At 28.7% G+C, this 22498-nt stretch overlaps 3 protein-coding genes across 7 annotated transcripts; 2 read left to right on the plus strand and 1 right to left on the minus strand.

The window, feature by feature from the left end:
• Positions 1-38: 38 nt before the first annotated feature.
• On the plus strand, positions 39-5396 carry Smc5 (structural maintenance of chromosomes 5). The gene is made up of 14 exons (XM_083097715.1): positions 39-312; positions 468-795; positions 872-1210; positions 1307-1435; positions 1534-1741; positions 1867-1998; positions 2086-2607; positions 2712-2841; positions 2956-3202; positions 3300-3707; positions 3816-4043; positions 4109-4288; positions 4386-4481; positions 4550-5396. The coding sequence occupies exons 1-14, from the start codon at positions 257-259 to the stop codon at positions 4688-4690; spliced, it is 3144 nt and encodes a 1047-aa protein (XP_082953841.1). The 5' UTR covers positions 39-256; the 3' UTR covers positions 4691-5396.
• LOC145970779 (uncharacterized) lies at positions 468-5962 on the minus strand. Of its 4 annotated transcripts, none has more exons than XM_083097719.1 (3): positions 5938-5962; positions 3940-5378; positions 468-640 (listed from the first exon to the last, which is right to left on the minus strand). In XM_083097719.1, the coding sequence occupies exons 1-2, from the start codon at positions 5953-5955 to the stop codon at positions 5094-5096; spliced, it is 303 nt and encodes a 100-aa protein (XP_082953845.1). In that variant the 5' UTR covers positions 5956-5962; the 3' UTR covers positions 468-640; positions 3940-5093. The 4 variants fall into 4 exon arrangements, with proteins under 4 accessions (XP_082953845.1, XP_082953844.1, XP_082953847.1 ...); XM_083097718.1 differs by having other exon boundaries at positions 468-962; XM_083097721.1 differs by lacking the exon at positions 5938-5962 and adding an exon at positions 5479-5919 and having other exon boundaries at positions 468-962.
• A 723-nt stretch (positions 5963-6685) lies between these two features.
• On the plus strand, positions 6686-21307 carry Hydr2 (abhydrolase domain-containing protein 2). Of its 2 annotated transcripts, none has more exons than XM_083097716.1 (9): positions 6686-6863; positions 7926-8046; positions 8266-8439; positions 16490-16662; positions 16829-16996; positions 17651-17837; positions 17949-18147; positions 18225-18375; positions 19109-21307. In XM_083097716.1, exons 3-9 carry the CDS (start codon positions 8285-8287, stop codon positions 19276-19278), a joined length of 1203 nt encoding a protein of 400 aa, XP_082953842.1. In that variant the 5' UTR covers positions 6686-6863; positions 7926-8046; positions 8266-8284; the 3' UTR covers positions 19279-21307. The 2 variants fall into 2 exon arrangements, with proteins under 2 accessions (XP_082953842.1, XP_082953843.1); XM_083097717.1 differs by having other exon boundaries at positions 19151-21307.
• The last annotated feature ends 1191 nt before the right edge of the window (positions 21308-22498 follow it).

Genomic DNA, 22498 nt, shown 5'->3' on the forward strand with positions numbered 1-22498 from the left:
TAGATGTCTCTAATACCGTTTGACGGTACATAATGGTGATTTCATATAAACCTGTACAAACTTGTAGAACGGCGTCATTTGATACACGTGTAGGCGGTTTGCAAGTATAAATTAAATAAAAAAAAAGTCAGTCATCTCACTTTTATCGTTGGAAACTCTTCAATTGTTATTAGCGAGCTTCATTTATCTACTTATTTGTTCCGTAATCATCTTTTATAAATATTGAGATCTAACTCTCTTAATTTAACCTAATAAAATGGGCGACAATATCGAGAATGGAATTATCACCCGCATTATCCTGGAAAATTTTGTGTAAGAATGAAAGAAACTCTAACTTTTTTTATATTAATATATTATTTATATATTTTATTGAATATTATGTATTATATTATATTACATTGTCTTGTATTATACATTAATTCTATTGTATGATTTATAATTTAATATACGCTTTCAATATTTTTCAGGACTTATGATAGCGCTATAGTGAATCCTACCAGATATCTCAATGTTATTGTTGGACCTAATGGATCTGGCAAGTCCACTGTTGTTGCCGCTATAGTTCTTGGCTTAGGTGGCAGACCTAATATCATTGGGCGAGCGCTTCATATAGGAGAATATGTTAAGTATGGATGTCAATCTGCAAAGATAGAAATTCATTTGAAGAATGGCAATAAAAGGGATCATGTGATAGTCAGGAGTTTTACTAAAGAAGGAACCTCTAAATGGATGATTAACGGTGCTCAATCATCTGCAAAAGCTGTACAAGAATTCACATCCAGTCTTAATATTCAGGTATATTGCTTTATTATTATATAGTCTTTCACAAAATATATTTTTTAAGACACTTTGCTTTTGTTGCTTTTTATAGGTTGATAATCTTTGTCAGTTTCTACCACAAGATAAAGTGCAAGATTTTTCGAAAATGGATCCCCAAGCTTTGTTAGAAAATACTGAAAGATCTGTCGGAGACCCAAAACTATTAGAATATCATCTACAATTGAAGAAACAAAGAATCCATTTCAAGGAATTAGAGTCTGACATAGCAAATAAAAAACGACTATTGGAATCTAAAGTTCAAAGACGTGATGGGTTGCAACAAACTGTCAGTACAATAAAAGAAAGAAAGTTGATAAAGAAAAAAATCACAACACTGAAACAAAAAAAGGCATGGATGCTGTATGAGGAAATGCGCAGAAAATTAGTGCAGGTATACAAAAATTAATTTTATTTGCTATATGATATGTGTGATATTATCAAATAATATTTTGTACTATATTATATTTTTATTGAAATCTTATTACAGTCTAAGAAAATCAGAGATATAGCAGCAAAAGAAATGCAGTCAATAGATGCTCAATTGATACCAATAAATAAAAAACTTGAAAAAATGAAGTTTAATATGATGACATTAAAAAATTCATTAAATGATCATGTAAGTAATACAAAATAAGGTTGTTATATAAAAAAATTATTTGATTTATATTAATAGTATAATTCTATATCAACAATTTTAAATACATATATTTTCAGAACAACAAAGTTAATGCTAAAAGTACAAAATTAAAGAGCGTAATAAATGAGATTCTTAGTTGTGAAAACAGGATTAAAGAATCTGAGAATACATGTTCATGTAGAATTCAAGCAGAACAGAATCGGGATCAAGATATTAAACTTGCACAACAGCAGAAAAGCAAATTGGAAAATGATTTTTCTCTTATGATTAATGAAATTGGAACAGGTTTGTAATTGATGATTTAATTTAGAATAATAATAAATATTGATGAGACAGAGAGAAAGAAAATGTATACATGTATATGTACTATAATATTATATACAATTCAATATATTTATTATATGTTTTAGAGGAAAGTTTAGTAAAGCAATTGCAGAATATAGCAAGTAATATGGAGGGACATAGAAGAATAATGGATAATTTCACCAATAAAAAGAATTTATTAAAACACGAAGAAGAAAAAGTTGGTTATGAAATAAGAGGTAAAAATAAACTTGCATATTATATTATTTTCAGTTTACATTGTGTTTATTTGCTATTAAATTTATCAATTGGAATTATGATTTTAGCTACACAAGCAGAATGTCAGTCTCTGAATATTGATGTGAAGCGTTTAGAACTCTTGAAACGAACTAGTCCTGACGCATATAAAGGTGTGCTTTGGTTGAGAGAGAATCGTGATAAATTTTCGGCTACAGTATATGAGCCCATGTTGCTCAGTATCAATGTAAAAGAGGCTTCATATGCTAAGTATTTAGAAAACATAATATCCTTTCGAGATTTAGTCGCATTCACATGCGAGAACAAACAGGATATGAATTTGCTATTGAAGTACTTGAGAGATCAACAAAAATTGCAAGTTAATGCAATTTATTCTGATACCACCAAAAAAATTATGCCACCAAATATACCATTACAAGACATTAAAAAATTTGGCTTCAAGCATTATTTAGCATCACTTATTGAAGCACCACCTGTCATAATGACATATCTGGTTTCAATGTATCAATTAAACAATATTCCTGTCGGGACCAATGAAGTCGAAAATAATACAGATCGTATACCCCGCAACTTAAGCTGTTACTTTAGTGGTGAGTAAATTTTTCATACACATTGAACCTTATGAATACAAATTTCTAAATTAATTATTCTAACAATTATTATTTTAAATAATTCAATAAAATTTTCTTTGTAGAAAACAACATTTATTCTGTGAATATATCTAGATACACACGCACAACATCGACCAGAATATCACAAGTCAATGGAAATGGCATGCTATCGATTATTCTAGATAAATCAAAAGTACAAGGACTCCAAGAACGGTATATTAAAAAATGCATTAAAATATATATTTATAAAATCTTATATAACACTATATTATAACAATATATATCTACTTTAGACATAATATATATAACAATATATATTTGCTTTAGATTAAAGAACTTGCAAGAAAAGAAAAATCAAATCTTAATTGATATTAAAGAGGAAGAAGATAAAATACGCGAGGAAACCAAGGAATTAGAAAAATATCGATCTGACAGGAATAAATATCAACAAAATATTCAAAGTATTCAAGCCTTGAAAAGCAGAATATGCATAGCTACTAAGAAAATTGAACAGTTGGAAATGGAGCGAACAAGTATTGATAATATAAAAGCCACATGCACTAAAGAGATTAAGGTTTGCTTTAAAATAATATATATTATTGTAGAAATATTCTTGTCTAACTTACAAAATCTGTATTTATAATTTTGTATTCTGTATTTATAATGCACAGGCTATTATAAAGAAACAATTACAAATGTATAAAGAATATAACACAATTCTAAAGGAATGTTTCAATTGTGTTACAAATAATGACGAAGTCAAATTTGCAATAGCCTTACTGCAACAAACTTTAGTTATTAAAGAGAATGAGGCTGCAGAATTGAAAGATATGTTTACAAATGCAGAGAGGACATTTAAGCAACACGACGAAGAATTTCAACCTTTAAAGAGGGAAGCTGAAAGACTGTATAATGAAGCATTGACAAGCACAAATAATATTAATCCACAAGATAACGCGTTTAAACCACTGAATAAAGCTTTTGAAAAATTACCAGCTACTATAGACGAAATAAATAAAGAATTAAATATTGCTCAAGCGAAAGTCTTCTGTATGGCGAAAAACGTAGATGCCGAGAACGTAAGTGTAACATATAATGAAAGCTATAAAATTCTTTTAACATATTATATAATATAATTATTCATGCAATAAAAGTAATAATTGAGTATTTTCTTTTACTATCTTTAGGTGCTTCATGAATATGAGGAAATACAAAGTAATATTCAAAAATTGACTGAATTTGTCAAACAGAAGACTATTAAAGTAGAAGAAATGACAAAAGAGATTAATACATTAAGAGAAAAATGGTTACCACTATTGGAGCAGCTGATTGAAAGGATAAATACTAATTTTAGTTCTTATTTTTCTGCGATGGATTGCGCTGGCGAAGTTACACTTGCGCATGGTGAAAATGTCGTAAGTTTATCTGTATATGTAATATATTAAATCAAAATTCTTTTATTAACTAGATATATTTCCAGCTGGATTTTGATCAATATGGTTTAAAAATCAGAGTAAAGTTCCGAGATACAGATGAACTGCAAGAATTAACAAGACATTTTCAAAGCGGTGGTGAAAGAACTGTAACTACTGCCATTTATATGATCGCTTTACAAGAATTGTCGCGCGTACCGTTCCGCTGTGTAGATGAAATTAATCAGGTTCATTATTACACATTGCATATGATATATCTACATAATTTATATTCATATATTTTATATTTTTTTATAATTTAAATATTTCGCGATTAATTTTTAGGGCATGGATGCAATTAACGAAAATCGAGTTTTTAACTTACTCGTTAAAATGACAGGACGGCCAGGTAGCTCTCAATATTTTCTGCTCACACCAAAAGTAAGCATAGTACTATTATTCAATTTCATTATATGATATGACTTTTATTAATCATATTGTTTTAATAGCTTTTATTAGACTTATCATATGCGGAAACAGTGACACTACATTGTGTTTTAAATGGACCAGTTATTAATACAAGTGATAAAGAGTTTGAATTCGATACAGAAGCTTATATCAATAGTTTTGCATCAATAACTGATACATAGAAGAGAAACATAAAAGTAGAATATTTTATTTCTTATATACAAAGAAATAAAGTTTTTTACTAGGTTGCAAAAAGTTATTTTTTGTTTTTTTATGTATATATTAAAGTTTGAAACTATTTTATGTTTTAAAAATATGGAATATAAAAGTTAACATGATAAGATATAATAAAGACATAATAAATTATATTTTTGATAGTATTGGCAATCTCAAATTAATGTTAAGAAAAAAAAATCGTGTCAAGATTATTGTAATACAACTACAATAATATATTAATTACATGACAAATTATTTATATGTGCTTTATATGTATATGAATATATACATATATTTTTTTTTATTTATTTATTATCATGTTGAAACTATGTTTTCCACATAGAAGCACATATTTCCAAGTACAATTATTTATTTCTTTCTTTTTCCTTTTTTCTTTTTCTGTGCTTCTGGCCATGGGAAACCTCGGCATTTAAGCACGTCCATGATGTTATGACATGTATAATATGCATTTTCCATCACTTCTTCGTTAAAAATATCCATACCAAATCGTGCTTTTCCACCACTTCTTCTCGATTTCTTCGATCCTTTATTTTTATTACCATTGCCTCCTTTAGTACTTTTTCCATTATTCTTTCCGTTAGTTTTTCCGCCGCCTTTTTTCTTGCTTTTTCCACGTATTGCCATTGTTGAAACCTAATCGATTAATACCTTGATATCCAAATTATCAAGGTTGAATATTATTTATTAATAATAAATATTCACTTTTTTTATAAATATGATTATTATTAATTACCTTTAAAATAACGTGAAAATACTCTTGATCACTGTTTCTTCAGTACATTTGTGTCGCATTCTCGATTCTCATGTATGTAGAAAGTCGGAGGACTCGAATAGGAATAAACTCGCGTTGCCATGTCAACTTGTAACAATTACGTCAATAAAGGTAAGTTCATCGATCACTAACGCTAAACTAGCCAATTTTTCAGAAATAATCGATACAAGACAGGATATTTGGGATACTCCATATTAACGGAAAATTTATATATCAGTTTTCGTCTCGTAGGCAAAATGGAACGGTATTTTAATTTTTGCATAATTCTTCAAACTTTATTTTAAACGAGATATTCCAAATTAATATTTTACCGAGATTTTGATAGAAATTCTGGCACTTAATATATCAAAAATGTAAAGACGTTTTAAATTTTTAACTAAATATGTATTCGCGACACGTAGATAATTTTGAGTTGCTGACCTTCGAATCTTTGTACATGCTCTGAACAACCTTGATCTTATGTCGTTAATGTATTTACCTATTGTGGGTCTCGAGGTAAAAATTAGGAGATCAATACAGATATATACATACTGGTGTAAGATCTTTTTTTTTTCAAAATATTTTCTATCAGATAGCAGTTCAAACAATTACATTATTTCGCGTTTAAATATTACAAAGTAACTGAAATGTCAAATATTCGCTCTATTTAAATTTCCTCAAATTTAATTACATTTATATATAAATGCATTCATTCATTTTAACAAATAAAAATTCAAATTTAAAATTAAGTACAAGATGAAAAAATTGATTCGCGAATTATTTACGCCGGAAATTTAAAAAACATGGAAAATTACGATAACGCTTTCTGAATAGATATAAGTGCGAATAAAATTCAGCGAATAAATTTTACTTATAATATGTAAATTACATTTGGTATAAAAGAGAAATAAAACAGGAAAAAATATGAAATAAGTAATAAAGTATAAATAATATAGTACATGTATAATATGCATTTTCTGTATATATGTGTGCAGTATTTCCTTCACTTCTTTTATATCGCGAGGGAGCAGCGCGAAACAGTGGGCCTGTTCTTTTTAGCTGCACTGCTGCACTAGTGCAATTAGTTAGAGTGAAAGTATATTTGGCTCTTTCCAACTTATTGCACTAGTGCAGCAGTGCAGCTAAAAAGAACAGATCCAGTGCGTTCCATTTGGCGTATTTGTTGCTGACGCGTAGATGTCAGTCGTCAGTCGTCCGGCGGGTCTCGACGGGAGTGGATGTGATTTGTGTATCGAGTTTGTAAAACGGGAGCCGGCGAGCCGGCCGCAACAATCATTCCTATCAACTTGCATTGACAAATAGACGAAGTTGTCGCACTCGAGATTCGCTGGTTGCAGCATCATTTGGTAAGCAGGAATTATCCGAAAGCAAGTGGCACGATCATTAATTTCTCTGTCTCTCGTCGAGCACTTTCGTCGATAGTCCGAGCACGAAGAGATGGGTGTGAATAGGACGAGATCTCCGGTGGCTTTTTGTCCCTACACCTTTAATTTACTTTCGATTTGAATGATCATCGATGAACTCGATGGAACAATTACTTGTTTGTTTAAATCTTTTATCTATTGGAGAAAAATTGTATTTATTTCTTTATTGTTATTTATAGATTATTCATTAATGTTGCTAGTTATAGTAGAAATAAAGTTAAAAAAGAGGATCAATAATCAATTAATTAATTCACTGTCAGGAACTCGCACTTGGGCGTTATATTGATTTAGAAAGATGGATTAATTGATTACGATTATTATTAATAATGATTTATTTTGATTTCCAATATTTTACTTTTCAACATCGAATTTGGAGAATAAGAGATTGCTTATTAAATAATGGAACAAATTTTATAATTACATCGCGATGTGAGGAATAAAAATTCGAAAAAAAAGAAACATTTAAATACAAATTTTTGCCTCAAGTTATTTTTCATATAAAATAACAGATCGTCGTATGTTGCATATTCGTCATTTTTTATTCAATACAAAATGTTAAAAACATATTCTTGATTCGCACTTTTCTAAAAAAAGTGATCGATATTTACTATAAACGAACTTGGACATTTTCTATAAATTGATTGGCTAAAAAAACACGTTAAACTATCAAATTTATGTGATATTCATTATCGATTTTTTGTATCATCGATATTGATTATCGTTATTCTACTCGCCGTACCTTATTAAATACATATAACAGCTAAATTGAGAATGCAAAATGATGTAAAACATAATCGCAATTTTTTTGCAGTTACAATTGTAATATATCTTTCATTATGCAAAGCAAACAAATATTTTTCCGGTTGCTGCATACAACTTGCCATCCGGCGTTTATGTCATTCTGCATTTCCAGTACCTGTCATGTCTATCATCCGATATCAGAATTGTGTTTCATATTTTAATTAGAGTAACTTTTGCTCGCAGATCACGCTCCAACCGTATGAATCATTCGTTCACTGCCATCGCAGCCTTACTCATAACCTGTTATCGTTCCGTGTAAACTGTTAAAGAAGATAGCGAAACTCCAAGAAGAGCATTTAAAGAGGTGAGAAAAAGATACCACGTAGATACAAAAACTTAAGAAATATAGCATAAATAATGCCGTTGAGAGTAAAAAAAACTTCGAAAAACTTAATGACACATAGTGATAAAAGGATGCTTGAATAATGATGATCTTTAAAAGATAGAGATTAAAGTCGCGCGATGCTTTGAAGTCTAGGAAATGTAGAGAGCGAGTGAAAAAAAGGAGGGGTATTTCTTTCAGGCTAACGACCTAAGGAAAAATGTCTACTGCTTTATTAGCTGTGTTCGCCGTGATCCTGTGTATTCTGTTCAGGATATTGAACGTGAATAGCGCACCGCAGAAGCCTTTCCTCGTCTGCAAAGACCAATCTTTCCTGTCGACGATGTTGAAGATCGCGCCGGTCATTGCCGAACCGTAAGTCTGAAAAAAATCCATGTTTTATATTTCAAATAATCCGTGAATTGATTGTTTCGAATTTTGCGTCTCGAGAGGATCATTCGAGAGATTAGAATCCCGGATAGAGATTTCGAGAGCTACGAGTTTCGCGAAAGTAAGGTTAGGGTTGATACTGGACGCCGGGTCCAGCTGATGCTCCAGCTGATATGTTAGTATAGATATAGATAAAATCTCTATTATTATCTTGTACGCATAAATATTTCAATTGTATGTCATATGTCATACGAAAGAATGAATAAAAACATATGTGAGAAATGTTTTTAAAAATATAAGAACGGATTTTTTATATTTTTAAAAGTATTTCTCACACATTATGTAAGCAAAAAAAATATGTTTATATAATAGAAAAAATATGTTTATATAATAGAAAAAATATATGCTATATTTTATTGTTTTCTATTTTATTTAATGTATGTAGAAAAAATTATAACAATGCAGACGAAATTACAAGAGATGTTAATGCACGAATTTATAAAATTATAGTTTTTTATGAAGAAATTCAATCAATTTTTCAAACATAATTTATATATGTATATGTGTGTGTATGAAAAAATAATTAAATTACCATCATTGAATCATTATCATTACTATATTATATATTGCATGATTATTTACACAATGTAAGAATTGTCTAGAGCTTATATAATTATATATATAGTGACATATCTTTCTCTCTCTCTGTCTCAATAAAACTGTTTTTTTATTTGATTGCTTACACAACATATGCATGAAGACTGGAACAAATACTCTCTTACTGGTATTATATGAGTGCTCCTGAATGAGTATAATAGATGTTTTTTTTTTTTGCAAAATTAGGAATATTTACGATAATGGATTGTTATAGGCTTTTGTCAAACAACAAACAACAAACTAGTCAAGGTGATTGTTATAGGGAATGATACGTAGTTACGGTAGTTAAAGTACAGCAAAGTATAATTTTGCGAATAATGACAGCAAATACTTTCATTATTACGATCTTTGTTCTTAACCCTTTAATTATGGCTGTCGTCAATAGACGACAAAACGTAAATTCTATGAAACACGGCTGTCGTCAATAAGCGATTTTAAGATATGCTGTGATGTGGGGATTACTCATTGATAATTTCATTGGTTCTTATGTTGTGTTACCTCTATACAATTATTTATTTTATTAAGTAGTTAATAAAATAAATAACTGTAGATAGACTCCTTAATAGACTCGTAGATAGACTAGTTAAGTTGTTACAGAGAGATATCATTTATTATATAAATAAACATAAAAAAATATTACAAATTTTTCTCATTTCCGCAAATCATAGATCATTGCTAGTATATTTCCTAAGTCCATATTTCATAAGTTCAAATATATTTACGTAACGAAGGTTAATAATTATCTAAATAACATGCTTTATCTACTCGGAATTGATAAAAAAAAAAAGTGCAGATAATATGTAGAGAACGAAAACAAGTAAAGTCTTGCAATTTATAAAAAAAAAATTAAGAATAACTGTACGCCAAAATATCTTTCTCTTCATTAAGAAAAAATGAAGAGAACAAAGTTGGCCTGCTAAATAATTTTTTCAACTTGTTTTATCTATTTTAGTGCACAAAGTGACGTATAAAAATAATTTCTATCAATTATATAAACATTTAAATTGCTCGCAACTGTATTCGCGAAAACATTTGATAAAATTTTGTAAAATAGTAATCACTCGAAATTGAAGAATAAAATGATAAATAAAAATGATAAATTCTTTTTAATTGGGAACATCGAATAAATATTCCAATTTTGTTGTGGAGAAAAATTGATGCTCTTGTTCTGAATTCCATGGTGTTGCACCCGTTTTCATACAAGATCAGCATTTAAATTAGCACTTCCTATTTCCGTGTCGAAAGAATGGCGCGTGACTGCTAATACTTTTATCACAATGTATTTGCATACGTGTGAAAAAAATGCGTGAATTAAGATACGAACTGTCATTCGCAGTGCGCGTGTCATATAAAGTTTTTTTTATTATTCTGCTAGATTATATTATTATTATTATTATTTATTTGACATAATCCGTGCCTTCTGCTAGATTATATTTTCAATCACGAATGCTGTAAGCGAAATAATAATAGAATCATGTCCAGTTTACAATATATACGCTATAATACAGTCACTTTAATTGATCTCATCATTATCTCGTAAAGAATGACTCACGTTAGTTGCTTTTGCGAATATTATCAACAGCAAGCACGCGGAAGATTTGTGTTCCAGCGCATATATCTACATGTTTTAGTATAATTTTCAACACACTTTGACAAAACATATTTCCACGGAGTTTCACTTTGTGGAGAAAAGTCTTGACGATGAATAAAAAATGCATCGCGAAGCTATATATCCATTAATGCAATGCAAATTAAATCGTTAGCTAAGTCGTTGAGATAAACGATATTGAATATTCGTCAAAACGATATTTTTATTGATATTAATAATTTTAAACTGTCTTCGTTAAGTAAAAGTGACACATTGTAATCTTTTAAATTTTATAAAAATTCGTAATATATATGTTCATCGGAAAGATTCTTTTAACGATATACATGTTCAACATTATTCCTCATGGCAACTCTCCCTAAAGAACCATACTCAACTTTGGGCCAATTAACCCAAACGAGAGAGGTTTCACTTCACATGTGAAAATCGGAAGCCGTTTACAATTAACGATGAACAACCATAGCGTTTGGAGATGTTCTCCTTTAAGATTAGTATTTTTTATATTTCCCTGCGTTATGTATTTTTATTGTATTTTCTCTGCGAACTTTTGATGAAATTCTCTTTTTCCTGATACAAACTTTGCGCTGAAGATGACTTAAAAATAAGTCGAAACGTCCGCACATATTTTAAATATCTTTGTATTATATCTGTTTTTTATAATTGTGATTATGAACTTTTAATATATTTTTCATCAATTAACCTATATTATTGATATTGGTCTTTAGCTCCCTACGCCTATTTAATCACTTTAATTTTTAATAATTTTAGTCAAGCTATTTATTTCACCATTAGACATTATATGTGTCTATTACTGCAAATTAACAATCATGTGAAAGCGAAGTGAAGCAATTCCATGCTGCATGACGCTGATGTCATGCAAAAGTCTTGATTCGATAATACATAATTAAAAATAACATTCTATCGATCAAACGAACTCATTGTTAATTTTTTTCTTCTTTCATTCGCGTTGCATGAAAGCGCTTAAGAAAGCGGAAACGCGTAACGATTTTTAACTTTATATTGCATACAGAGGAAATAGTGGCATCATGTGTGTTCGTCTTTTTAATCGATTGATTCGAGAATTTAATTATAAATATAAATCTTGTAATCCTTATTGATTGAAATCAAATTTCGTTTGATATCCAATGCTTAGATCAACGTAAATGTCATCGTAAATGTCAACGTAAATATCAGGCTTCGATTGGAAAAATGAATTATTGACTAAATGAATTATTTTTTGCAAAATGTCTAAACATACATGATTTAATATGAAAACTTTTTAAATCCATAGTTTCGATTTCTCGCTTACGCGCGATCGCGATAGATAATTATTATTCGATCTCACAGTGAAGGACTTCTCTCGCGCAATTTATTGAGAAATTGTGAAATTCCTTAGCAATCAGCTGTCGAGTGTTGCTTTTACTTCTCATCGATTGTCGCTTTTCCTAACGTTCGAATGTGTGACGGCGAAAATCTTAAATTATAGATTTCAATCGTCCGATTGTCATGCCATCCTCGCAGTCATACATTTGATCGTTACTTTGCCTCTCTTGTGAAGATCGAGTTGTTCGCGGTACGCAATTCACTCAAATCGGTTCCGTCTTGTTCGAGTGAATGAATTGCACGAGAACTGAGCCACTTCCCTTTATGAGTCTGTCGCTTTCTTCTTTCTAATGACTATACGTTGCAACTATTGCAGCACATCGTTCTTGAGTCATTACCATCTAGCTGAACTTCTCACGAACGTTTTTTTTTTGCATTTCCGCATTCACCGTCACGTAAAAAAAATAACGGTTCTTTCGCGCACATCATTCATTCATTCTCATATATCACACCCGTCTTTAACTCGCGATTCTACGTACAGGATAATAAATTTAATCACAGACCAATTGAAACCATGCAACCCATATACCATGTATTATAACGAATTAAGCATTACTTGAGATCGAATAAATTAGATATAATCATACATTAGAGTGCTAAATGAAAATAAATATTGAATAAATATGTGATATATAATATGAACTAGCGCGCTCTAATTTTTCAGTAATATCATTGATAAATTGTAGAAAATGTAATTTCGTCTATGGAATCTTTTCTTGCGATATTGGAATATGATATTAAAACGATAAAAGCGAAAGAATTGCGAGTTACTCGTGTATAATTAATTTTATTTTTTCACTCTCTAATGAAGCCAAATGGCTATACACATTATAAAATTAATTATTCACAGTAATTCCTTTGTAATTCTTTTGCTTTAATAATACAGGTGAACTACTTGCTTTTTTCATCGCATGTAATATGTAATCAAATAAATTACTATTGACAGAGTCATTAATGACATACACTTTCGAAATTTTCCTTTTCGCGTTCAAATAGTAAAGTTGACATTATTAACGTAATACAATGTCCTTAAAATTATGAAATTAGCAAATTAATAATTATCTCATTTGTGATGTCTTAGTATAATACATGATTAATATTTTCATTAAAGATAATAAATATATTCTCTTTTTCCTTTTCTTTCTCAAAATTATAATATTAACAAATCGATAGTTTTAATCTTGATAGTTTTCATATTCGACGGACAGTTCTTGTCGAATCTGATTTAATATAGCGAGACAATTTGTTTATTGAAACAAGATGACAGAGAAAGAGAGAGAGAAAAAATAAAATTGTTTGTTTATACATTAGCATATCATTAAAAAATAATTTAAATATTCGTCAATCGTATTAAATTAACATTTTATATCAAATAATCTTTAATCATATTATAATAAGAAATTGATGTGGAGAGAAGAAGTGAAAAATATAGAGTCTACAATATTATATATTATTAAAATAATAATTTGTAAATAATTAATTAATATTGTCAATTATGCATAGGTATTTTTTCGAAAATCGAAATGCCTGAACGAACGATGAACAACGTAATATAGTTCAGTAAATATGAATAGCTTTCCGACTTTTTGATCGATTGTACTAGTTATGACCGTGAACTCCGAACAAGAGAATCATATATTTGTAAATCATATTTATATTAGATTTGAGATTTATATTATAGATATTTATATAGATTAGATTTTATAATTTAATATATATGATTTATACAATCTAATGAATATGCAAATTTAATTTTTCAGCTAATTATATATAAAATGATAACAAAAAATACACTTTTTTAATATCTAAAGCAAATCATCTTCGTATAATTTTTGTTGCTTAAATTTGAGTTTCGTCGAAACTTGGTATTTATACTAATATTGATCACATAGGTGCGATATAGTATAACTAATTTATAATTCTTAAAGTGCAAAAAATTGAAATGCATTAATTTTATCGATTGTGTTTCTTTGAAAAAAATTCAAGGATAAATTTAATGATAAACATCGTCTAAAAGTATTACGTCAGTACAAAAGTTCTTATGCATATATACATAAGTTATTAAATATTTTTAAGGAATTTTAAAATAATATAATTCAAACTTTCCGTTATGCATTCTCACGTGTAAAATTTAAATTAATATATTGTATGGAATATGATTACGAGATCGATTAAACATGATCTTAGGACAAACTTTGCGCGCACTTTATTCGTGCATGTATCGAAAATCAGAGTGACTAGGACTTTTGTGATAGGAAACTATCACAAAAACGTAGGACTTTTCCTTCTTTGGCAATTGAGGGCCTGACATATAGTTTACCCTACTTTTCTTTATCACGTCATAATTCGCGCGATGATTTCGCAACTGTGGCGCGAACAGTATTGACACAATATTTTCACCTAACGTTTACAATGGCAAATTGCTACATGTATTAACTACGTTCAACTTTACGCTAATTCATTGCTGGAGAAAAGAATTTTATGTTGACTTGTAAATCACAAAGTTTCAGGACAAATCTTTTCTCTTCTCATGCTGCAATTTAAGTCACATAGAAAAACGAATTAAATAGAAAGTATGATAGAACAAAAACAAACGTCAAAGTTTGTATCTCATTGAATGATTTACCATCTTATGCTGGTTGTGTTAGCAGAAAAAACATGATATTAAGAATTGAAAATAGAGATTGGAAAGTAATTACCATCAAGATGATCTATTGAGTTTCCGGAGAAGCTTAGAGAATCGGGTCTAATGAAACAAATGTATTAATTAAATAAATTTCTATTAATATAATATATAAAATAATGTATAAAAATATTTTATATCATTAGGATTCGCAGGGAATTTTTATGATAAACTTTTGAATCTTTGTTCTAATTTTTTGATGAATTTAAAATCGAATTTTTTCTGTATTTAAAAAATAAACTTTTCGACATAAATGTACGATAAATATTTCTTCTGTGAAGTAAGAATCAAGTTGTGTATTCTTCGCGGGTCTGTTTTACTATGGGCAATCGATATTAGTATAGTGTTACTATACTCTATTGATCCGTTGTCGTGTGACTTTATACATTTCTGCCATATAAATGCAATATTTATTATATGATCGATGCAGTTTCATGCATAGTTTTAATAATCATCCAATGTCGTATATTCTTTGGCAGCTGTAACCGCATACCGTTATGATATATACTACATATTTTGGTTTTCTTGATAGGCAGTAATTTATGGACAACAAAAGGAGAAAGGTTTGAACCTTTCGAAATAAATTGTACAGGCTTTTAGAAGTCGTCGTGTGAATCCGGCTTTGAATAAATATATGTAATTATGTCGGTAGATACTTTATCTAGCGATTTCGTGAAATATATTTTATTGCCAACGATGAGTTTTATTATTGATATGCAGATACTTTTCGAAGTAAATAAAACGTAATAAATTTAATGTATAACAATAAACGTTTTTATGTAAGTTTTTTATAGATTTATTTTATGCAATATTTTCTCCCGTGTTCTACTGATCCACTACGACTTCTTGCCTACTCTCTATAAAAGAGTTTAACGATACGACTTATTGTTTGACTCCGCTTTTCACCGATTTGCACTTTGTCAAGTGAAATGCATCATGTATTACAAATTCATTCATAGTTTTCTCTTTAAAAGAAAATAAAATATATATGTATTTTTTCTTTGTGATTCTCTATACTAAAAATAAATTATAACAAAAATACCGTTATCAGTTTGATAATAACATGTTTTTTATGAGAGTGAAGATCATATCAAGATATTTGAAATTGATAATTAATCAATCGATTACCTATGTCTCAAAATTTGTTTCAATATGTGAAACACGTGTGTGTATTATCAAAATAAAAAAATATTAAAATATTTGATTGTTTAAACGTGCTGTAATATATCTCGATTTTACCACGGTGTAATAAATTTTTTGAACACATGGCCGTTCTTTCGAGTATCTTTATTGGCATGTCTAAGTACCGTTACAACGTCGTAATTGAATATCTCTATTCGGGTAAAAATTATACTTCAGTTTGTCTAGAGTTTTAAAATGCCACGAGGAAAATGTACAAATACTGATTGAATTTAATTTGTTTTTATTGATTATCGTTCTTAAGAACAAAATAGGGCATATACTTTCAAAGAGCTTTATTGCAGTCAGTTTAAGAAAATTTTAATCGCTTTGTCTCTCATTAATTTCTCTGTTGTCCTTGAAATTTAAGTACTTTTAGTGCTAGTTAAAGATAGAAAAGAATAACGAGAAATGAAATGATAGATTGATAAAGCTAAATTAGCTGTATTTTCTCAATAATTGCAAATAATTTCTCAGTGTATTTGGATGTACATAAAAATGACTATGATCCTTGGCCTGTTTTACAGATACAAACCAACGAGGTTGTGGGGTTTCAGCGGACACGTACAAACCATTATTCACAGTGTCATAGGGCGCGTTCGATGTCCTTGGCCCATTGGCGAACGTGTGTACATCGGTCTTCCGGATGATACCACTCTTACATATGATCTCTATCAGCCACTGACCAACGGACATGAAGGTATATTGTTCATAAATTAATCTCAAAGATTTCTTAAAAAGTAATATGCATTTGTAGGCCATTTATTTATATTTATTATCTTACGAAAGAAGACTTAATAATGAAAAATTTAAAGAATAAGAAACCGCACTAACGTTTGATATTATTAATAATTGCTGTTCTCCAGATGACATAACGATAGCTATTTGTCCTGGTATCGGCAACAGTTCGGAAAGTGTTTACATCAGGACGTTCGTGCACTTCGTGCAGTGTCATGGCTATCGATGTGCGGTACTTAATCACGTAGGGGCCCTTTCCAGTGTCAAGATCACAGCACCAAGAATATTTTCTTACGGTACGTGTGGCGATCGATAAAATCGCCTCTTGTCCCATCACGATAAGGCGGTCGATCGAGAATAATTTGCAAGTAATAACGAGTTCTTATATCATGCATGTATGTGTGTATATACCGGGAATTGTAACAGCTATGGAAAAAAACCGATGTCGAAGAAGTATCATAAACTTCTTCGTTTATGCTGTTACACATATACATTACACACACACACACACATACACACACACACACACACACACACATACACATTCTCAAATCGTATTTCTTTAAATTATTATTGATCATTCTAATTGGCAAAGAAATATTTGAACAAAGAAATTATACTTGATATATGCTTATTATCAAATATAAACATTTTTTATAAGAATCAGAATTGAATTTCACAAAAAAAATTATCGCTTTGGTAATTAGAACTTAGAGATTGCATAATCGTAATTGTACCAAATATATAATTACTTATTCGAATTTAATGTTTATAATTATTGTAAAATTATTCTCTCTTTTTAGATATATTAAATAAATATATTATTCATATATTGAATAAATATAATTTCACACATTGTATATATTCATATTATATAATCTTATATTATATTAAATTTGTTTCTTCTATTTAATTGAGATAAATCTTATAATGTGCATTTGCGTCAATAGGTCACACGGACGATTACAATACAATGTTACAAAATCTCATAGAAAAGCATCCTAACACCAAAATAGTTTGCATCGGTTATAGTTTGGGCGGTAATATAGTAACAAAATATCTTGGAGAACGAGGTCCCCATAAATTGCCCAATATTATAGGAGGAATATCGATTTGCCAAGGATACAATGCTCTCGAGTAAGTAAGCAAACCTTTTTTTTATTAACAATTAAAATGTTAATAAGGAGAAATATTAACGTATTGTACATTGTTTTACTAGTTTATTGAATTTATATGTTCTGTTTTCAGAGGAACGAAAATTTTATTAAACTGGCAGAACTTCAGACGCTTCTATCTCTATGTAATGACAGAGTCAATGAAAAATCTTATATTAAAGCATAAAAACATGCTTTTGTGCGATGATGTAAAACAGAAATGTAATTTGAATGAGCGCGATATAATTTCTGCAGCGACATTACCGGAATTGGATGAAGCATACACGAGAAGAGTAAATGCAATTCTTTCAAATACATTATTTATCAGATAATTTAAACGAATCTTTAATCTTTATAAATTGTTTTTTAGGTACACAATTTTAGGTCTGTGCAAGAGATGTATAAATGGAGTAGTTGTATCTTTTATCTGGACAATATCACAACGCCGATGGTATTCATCAACGCAGTAGACGATCCTCTCGTACCAGAAGTGTTATTAAATCCAATTAAAGAGCACGCAGGTAAATATATATGTTATTTGTGTGTGTGTGTGTGTGTGTGTGTGTGTGTGTGTGTGTGTGTGTGTGTATATATATATATACAGGGTTTTCGAAAAGTCCGGAAACGGTCGAATATCTAAAAAAAAATTTTAGAGAAAAATGTTTCAAATAAAAGTTGTTTGGTTTAAAGAGAGCTATAAAATGGTGGCAATTGGCATTGTTTCGAAAAAAAAATGTAATTGGTAATTGCAAATTACATTTTTTTTTTCGAAACAATTATGTGTTTTCTTTACACCAATTGATTCCTCTCATTATTTTGTACATAAAAGTATTAAGGTAAGATAATCGAAAAATGAATATTTTACAAGATATTTTACGGTTTATGTAAAATTAAGAAATTATTTCAAGCCTCATAACTCGGAAAGTACTTAATGAAAACTAACTTAATTATAGTGTTTTGGAAAGCTTCCGAGATGAGCTACAAGAATGTGCAAAAATATATAGGGTGTTCCATTTGAAAAATTCAAGGTGACCTTCATGTGACCTTCCAGCGATTATTCAAGGTCAAACCATTGCCACCATTTTATAGCTCTCTTTAAACCAAACAACTTTTGTTTGAAACATTTTTCTCTAAAATGCTTTATTTTTTAGATATTCGACCGTTTCCGGACTTTTCGAAAACCCTGTATATATATATATATAATGAGTATTATAAGTAAGAATGTATTATTATTATTATATTTCTTAATTTTAGCAACTCATTTAAACACATTATATGTCGAATTGGCTCATGGAGGTCATCTAGGTTTCTACGAAGGTGGCCTTCTGTATCCAAATCCTATAACATGGCTGGATCGAACCCTGGTGTCTCTCGTTGGATCTTTAACTCTAGCACACGCGGACAAGGCTCTTAAAACTTCTTAATTTAATTGAGCTCGGTTAATATTATTGGGCATAGATTATTTATATTATTGGACATAGAACATCACTATCATTGAACATCAACAACATGTATTTTAATCTTGTTGTGAGGTGTGTAGCAAAGCATTGTACTTTCCCAATGTTTTGCGAAAATAATGCATGGAGAATAGAGACGACAAATTTAAATTAGTAAAAATATTTATGGTACCTTGAGTCTTTTCATGAAATGAAATAGACAAGGTTGTATCTTTTTATACAGTTAATACAGGGAAATAAGTGATCATAAAATAACAAACGTTTGCTCACTGATATTTTCGAAATTGGAATTTCAGAATTCGAGCTAAATTCCATATATTGCGTGACTCTTTATAAACAGTTACATACAAACAGTAAATAGAATTTTTATTATTGTATAATTTAAAATCAAACGGCTTAAATTTTCGAGAAGCAAAACAAGGAAAAAAGAAATTTTACATATTTTACTAAATACTAACGCTTCTTTCTCAGGGATCTTCTATAGAACGACAAATTCAATGACAAGATCTTTAATGATCATTAATACATTGTTAGAGCTACTCACTGTATAAGCGATTAATAATGATACATATTGTCAGTCCAATACAGAATATCTTGTGTACTTTTCACTGAGAAGAATTTATTATTTATGTACAAGTATATATATAAAATTTAGGATAAATATTGACTTAAAATATACTTATAATTTATGTAAATTGCATTTTAATTACATTCTAAAATTACTAGCTTTATCGATATGAGAAATTCGCCATAGATTGCATATGTGCGATAGATTATATATATTGCTTATTAATCCATAATTGAGTGATAATGTTAGATTTATGAAGAAATCTATTTATTCAAATTTAATTTGTTATATAAGTCTAAAATTTCGTAAATGTGTGTGTGTATTCGAGTGTATATACTAAACTTTGTAAATAATACTTTTTTAAGCTAGAATTATATGTAGCGAATGATGAAACAAATTAAAAAGACTTACAAATCCAACTTTATTACCAGTGGATTAAAGCAGATAGTAAGTTTCTATATTACAAATTTGTATATAAATTGTGTGTTTATACAACGGATAAGAAATAATCATGAATATTGCGTACCAAATTGACAGTGTATGTAATACTAAAATCTGTAACTATCTAATTCGATATATTCTTATTATTACGAATATTGATAAATATACAATTCATTATATTCTATATGATGCATCTAAAATGTTTTATTCATCCACAAAATGTAATAAGTTTTAATTTTATATGGAATATAATAGAGTAAAATATGCTACATTAGATTGTACACTTATTTTATATTTGTGACACAGAGAAAATATGAAATATTTCTTAAATCATCGATGTAAGTCCATATCGATAAAGTTAATGCACAATTTTTCATGTTAATATATTTTGATTGATACATTTATAAATTGCTACAAATTTATATATGATCGCATAATTGGTTGATCATATTATATTTAAGTGAGACTTATTTTCTATTGGAATTGATAATGGTTTCTCAAACGGTATTATATTAATAATGGCTATATATGTACAATCTTATCTAATCATGTGATGTAATTGACTACATTTTTATTTAAACTATTTATGTAACACGAAAGATATACGATTTAGACGAGAATCATAATTTCACGTATTTAGAATAAGAACTTATTTTATTGATCATCAAAATTCCAGTCCACTTTCATAGATTTATATCCAAAATCAAATATTCAAATAGATTCGCTTTCTAATCACATGAAAGCAATCGTCGCAAATAAATTAAATTGTAATTTATCGATTATTATATCATTTGTGAATTTTACTTATACAATTCGCATAAAAAAATAAGAGAAAGACAATAAGACAAAATATACACAAATAAAATTTATGAATAATGCTTTTTGTTAAAATATTTTGTAGCGTAAATTATTAGGTATGATAAAGTGTCTTTAGATATAAGATGTATTAATTTTTCACTGTTCTCATAAATAATTTTTTTAACGTGACTAATTTCTCTTATTATTTTCCTCTGCATTTTCTTATTATATTAATATTAGCACACATACGGAGTAAGTAACACGAAGAAACTGCCATTTCTGATATTTTATAGGAATACATTTAGATGAAAAAGAGATAAAAGACAGATAGAAAAGTTATAATTTCGAAGAACATTTTATGATAAGTACATATTCTAAATAAACGCATTTCCGAAATTTCAAAGGCATCTGTATTTTTTAAATAAAATTGTGTTTTTTTTCTAGAAAAATCCATTTTCTTAATCATATACGGTATATATAAAAGTATTAAAATAGAATTTCTAAAAAATTTGTAGTTTACGAGATATTTATCATAATTTATTTTCGCATGTTTATTTTTTTTTGTGACATCTTATGAAATATTTAAAAAATTTTATTTATCTGTAAAATGCAATGGCATATCTTCTTAGATACAATTATGCATTTCGTTATATCAATCACAAATTAAGTAATTTGATGTAGAAAATTAAAATAAATATAAAAATATAAATATAAATAAATATAAAAGTTAAATTGAAATAAAATCATTGGAAAATGAATACTTGATAAAATATACATTTTATATCATAACATAATGTCAAAATAAATTATAAAATATTTCGTAAACTATTATACAGGGTGACCCATTTTAACTTAGGCAGCCAAATAACTCGAAAAATAAGCAAGATAGAGAAAAATGTTTTAGACAAAAGTTGTATGGTTTCGAGGGGGCCATAAGATGGTATCATTGGTTTGACCTTGAAGAGTCATTTGAAGGTCACGTGAAGGTCACTTCAATTTTTTTAAATGGAATACCCTATATATTTTTGTACATTCTTGTAGCTTATTTCGAGAGCTTTCCAAAACACTATAATTAAGTACCTTTCCGTTAAGTACTTTTTGAGTTATGATGCTTGAAATAATTTCTTAATTTTACATAAACCGTAAAATATCTTGTAAAATATTCATTTTTCGATTATCTTACCTTAATACTTTTATGTACAAAATAATGAGAGGAATCAATTGGTGTAAAGAAAACACATAGTTGTTTTTAAGAAAAAATATGGAATTGTTAATTGCAAATTACATATTTTTTCTTCGAAACAACTATGTGTTTTCTTTACACCAATTGATTCCTCTCATTATTTTGTACATAAAACTATTAAGGTAAGGTAATCGAAA

Source organism: Camponotus vicinus, unplaced genomic scaffold, assembly GCF_025532165.1.
Source record: "Camponotus vicinus isolate PSW18456_S1 unplaced genomic scaffold, iyCamVici1.0 SCAF_4, whole genome shotgun sequence".
Lineage (NCBI taxonomy): Eukaryota > Metazoa > Arthropoda > Insecta > Hymenoptera > Formicidae > Camponotus > Camponotus vicinus.

Bases quoted from the DNA above. Each gene is read 5' to 3' on its own strand.
- Smc5 (XM_083097715.1), top strand. From the start codon at position 257: ATGGGCGACAATATCGAGAATGGAATTATCACCCGCATTATCCTGGAA. The intron at 1,742-1,866 runs GTTTGTAATTGA...TATATGTTTTAG, and splicing joins GATTAATGAAATTGGAACAG to AGGAAAGTTTAGTAAAGCAA. The intron at 4,044-4,108 runs GTAAGTTTATCT...ATATATTTCCAG, and splicing joins TTGCGCATGGTGAAAATGTC to CTGGATTTTGATCAATATGG.
- Hydr2 (XM_083097716.1), top strand. From the start codon at position 8,285: ATGTCTACTGCTTTATTAGCTGTGTTCGCCGTGATCCTGTGTATTCTG. The intron at 8,440-16,489 runs GTAAGTCTGAAA...CCTGTTTTACAG, and splicing joins GCGCCGGTCATTGCCGAACC to ATACAAACCAACGAGGTTGT. The intron at 18,376-19,108 runs GTAAATATATAT...TCTTAATTTTAG, and splicing joins TCCAATTAAAGAGCACGCAG to CAACTCATTTAAACACATTA.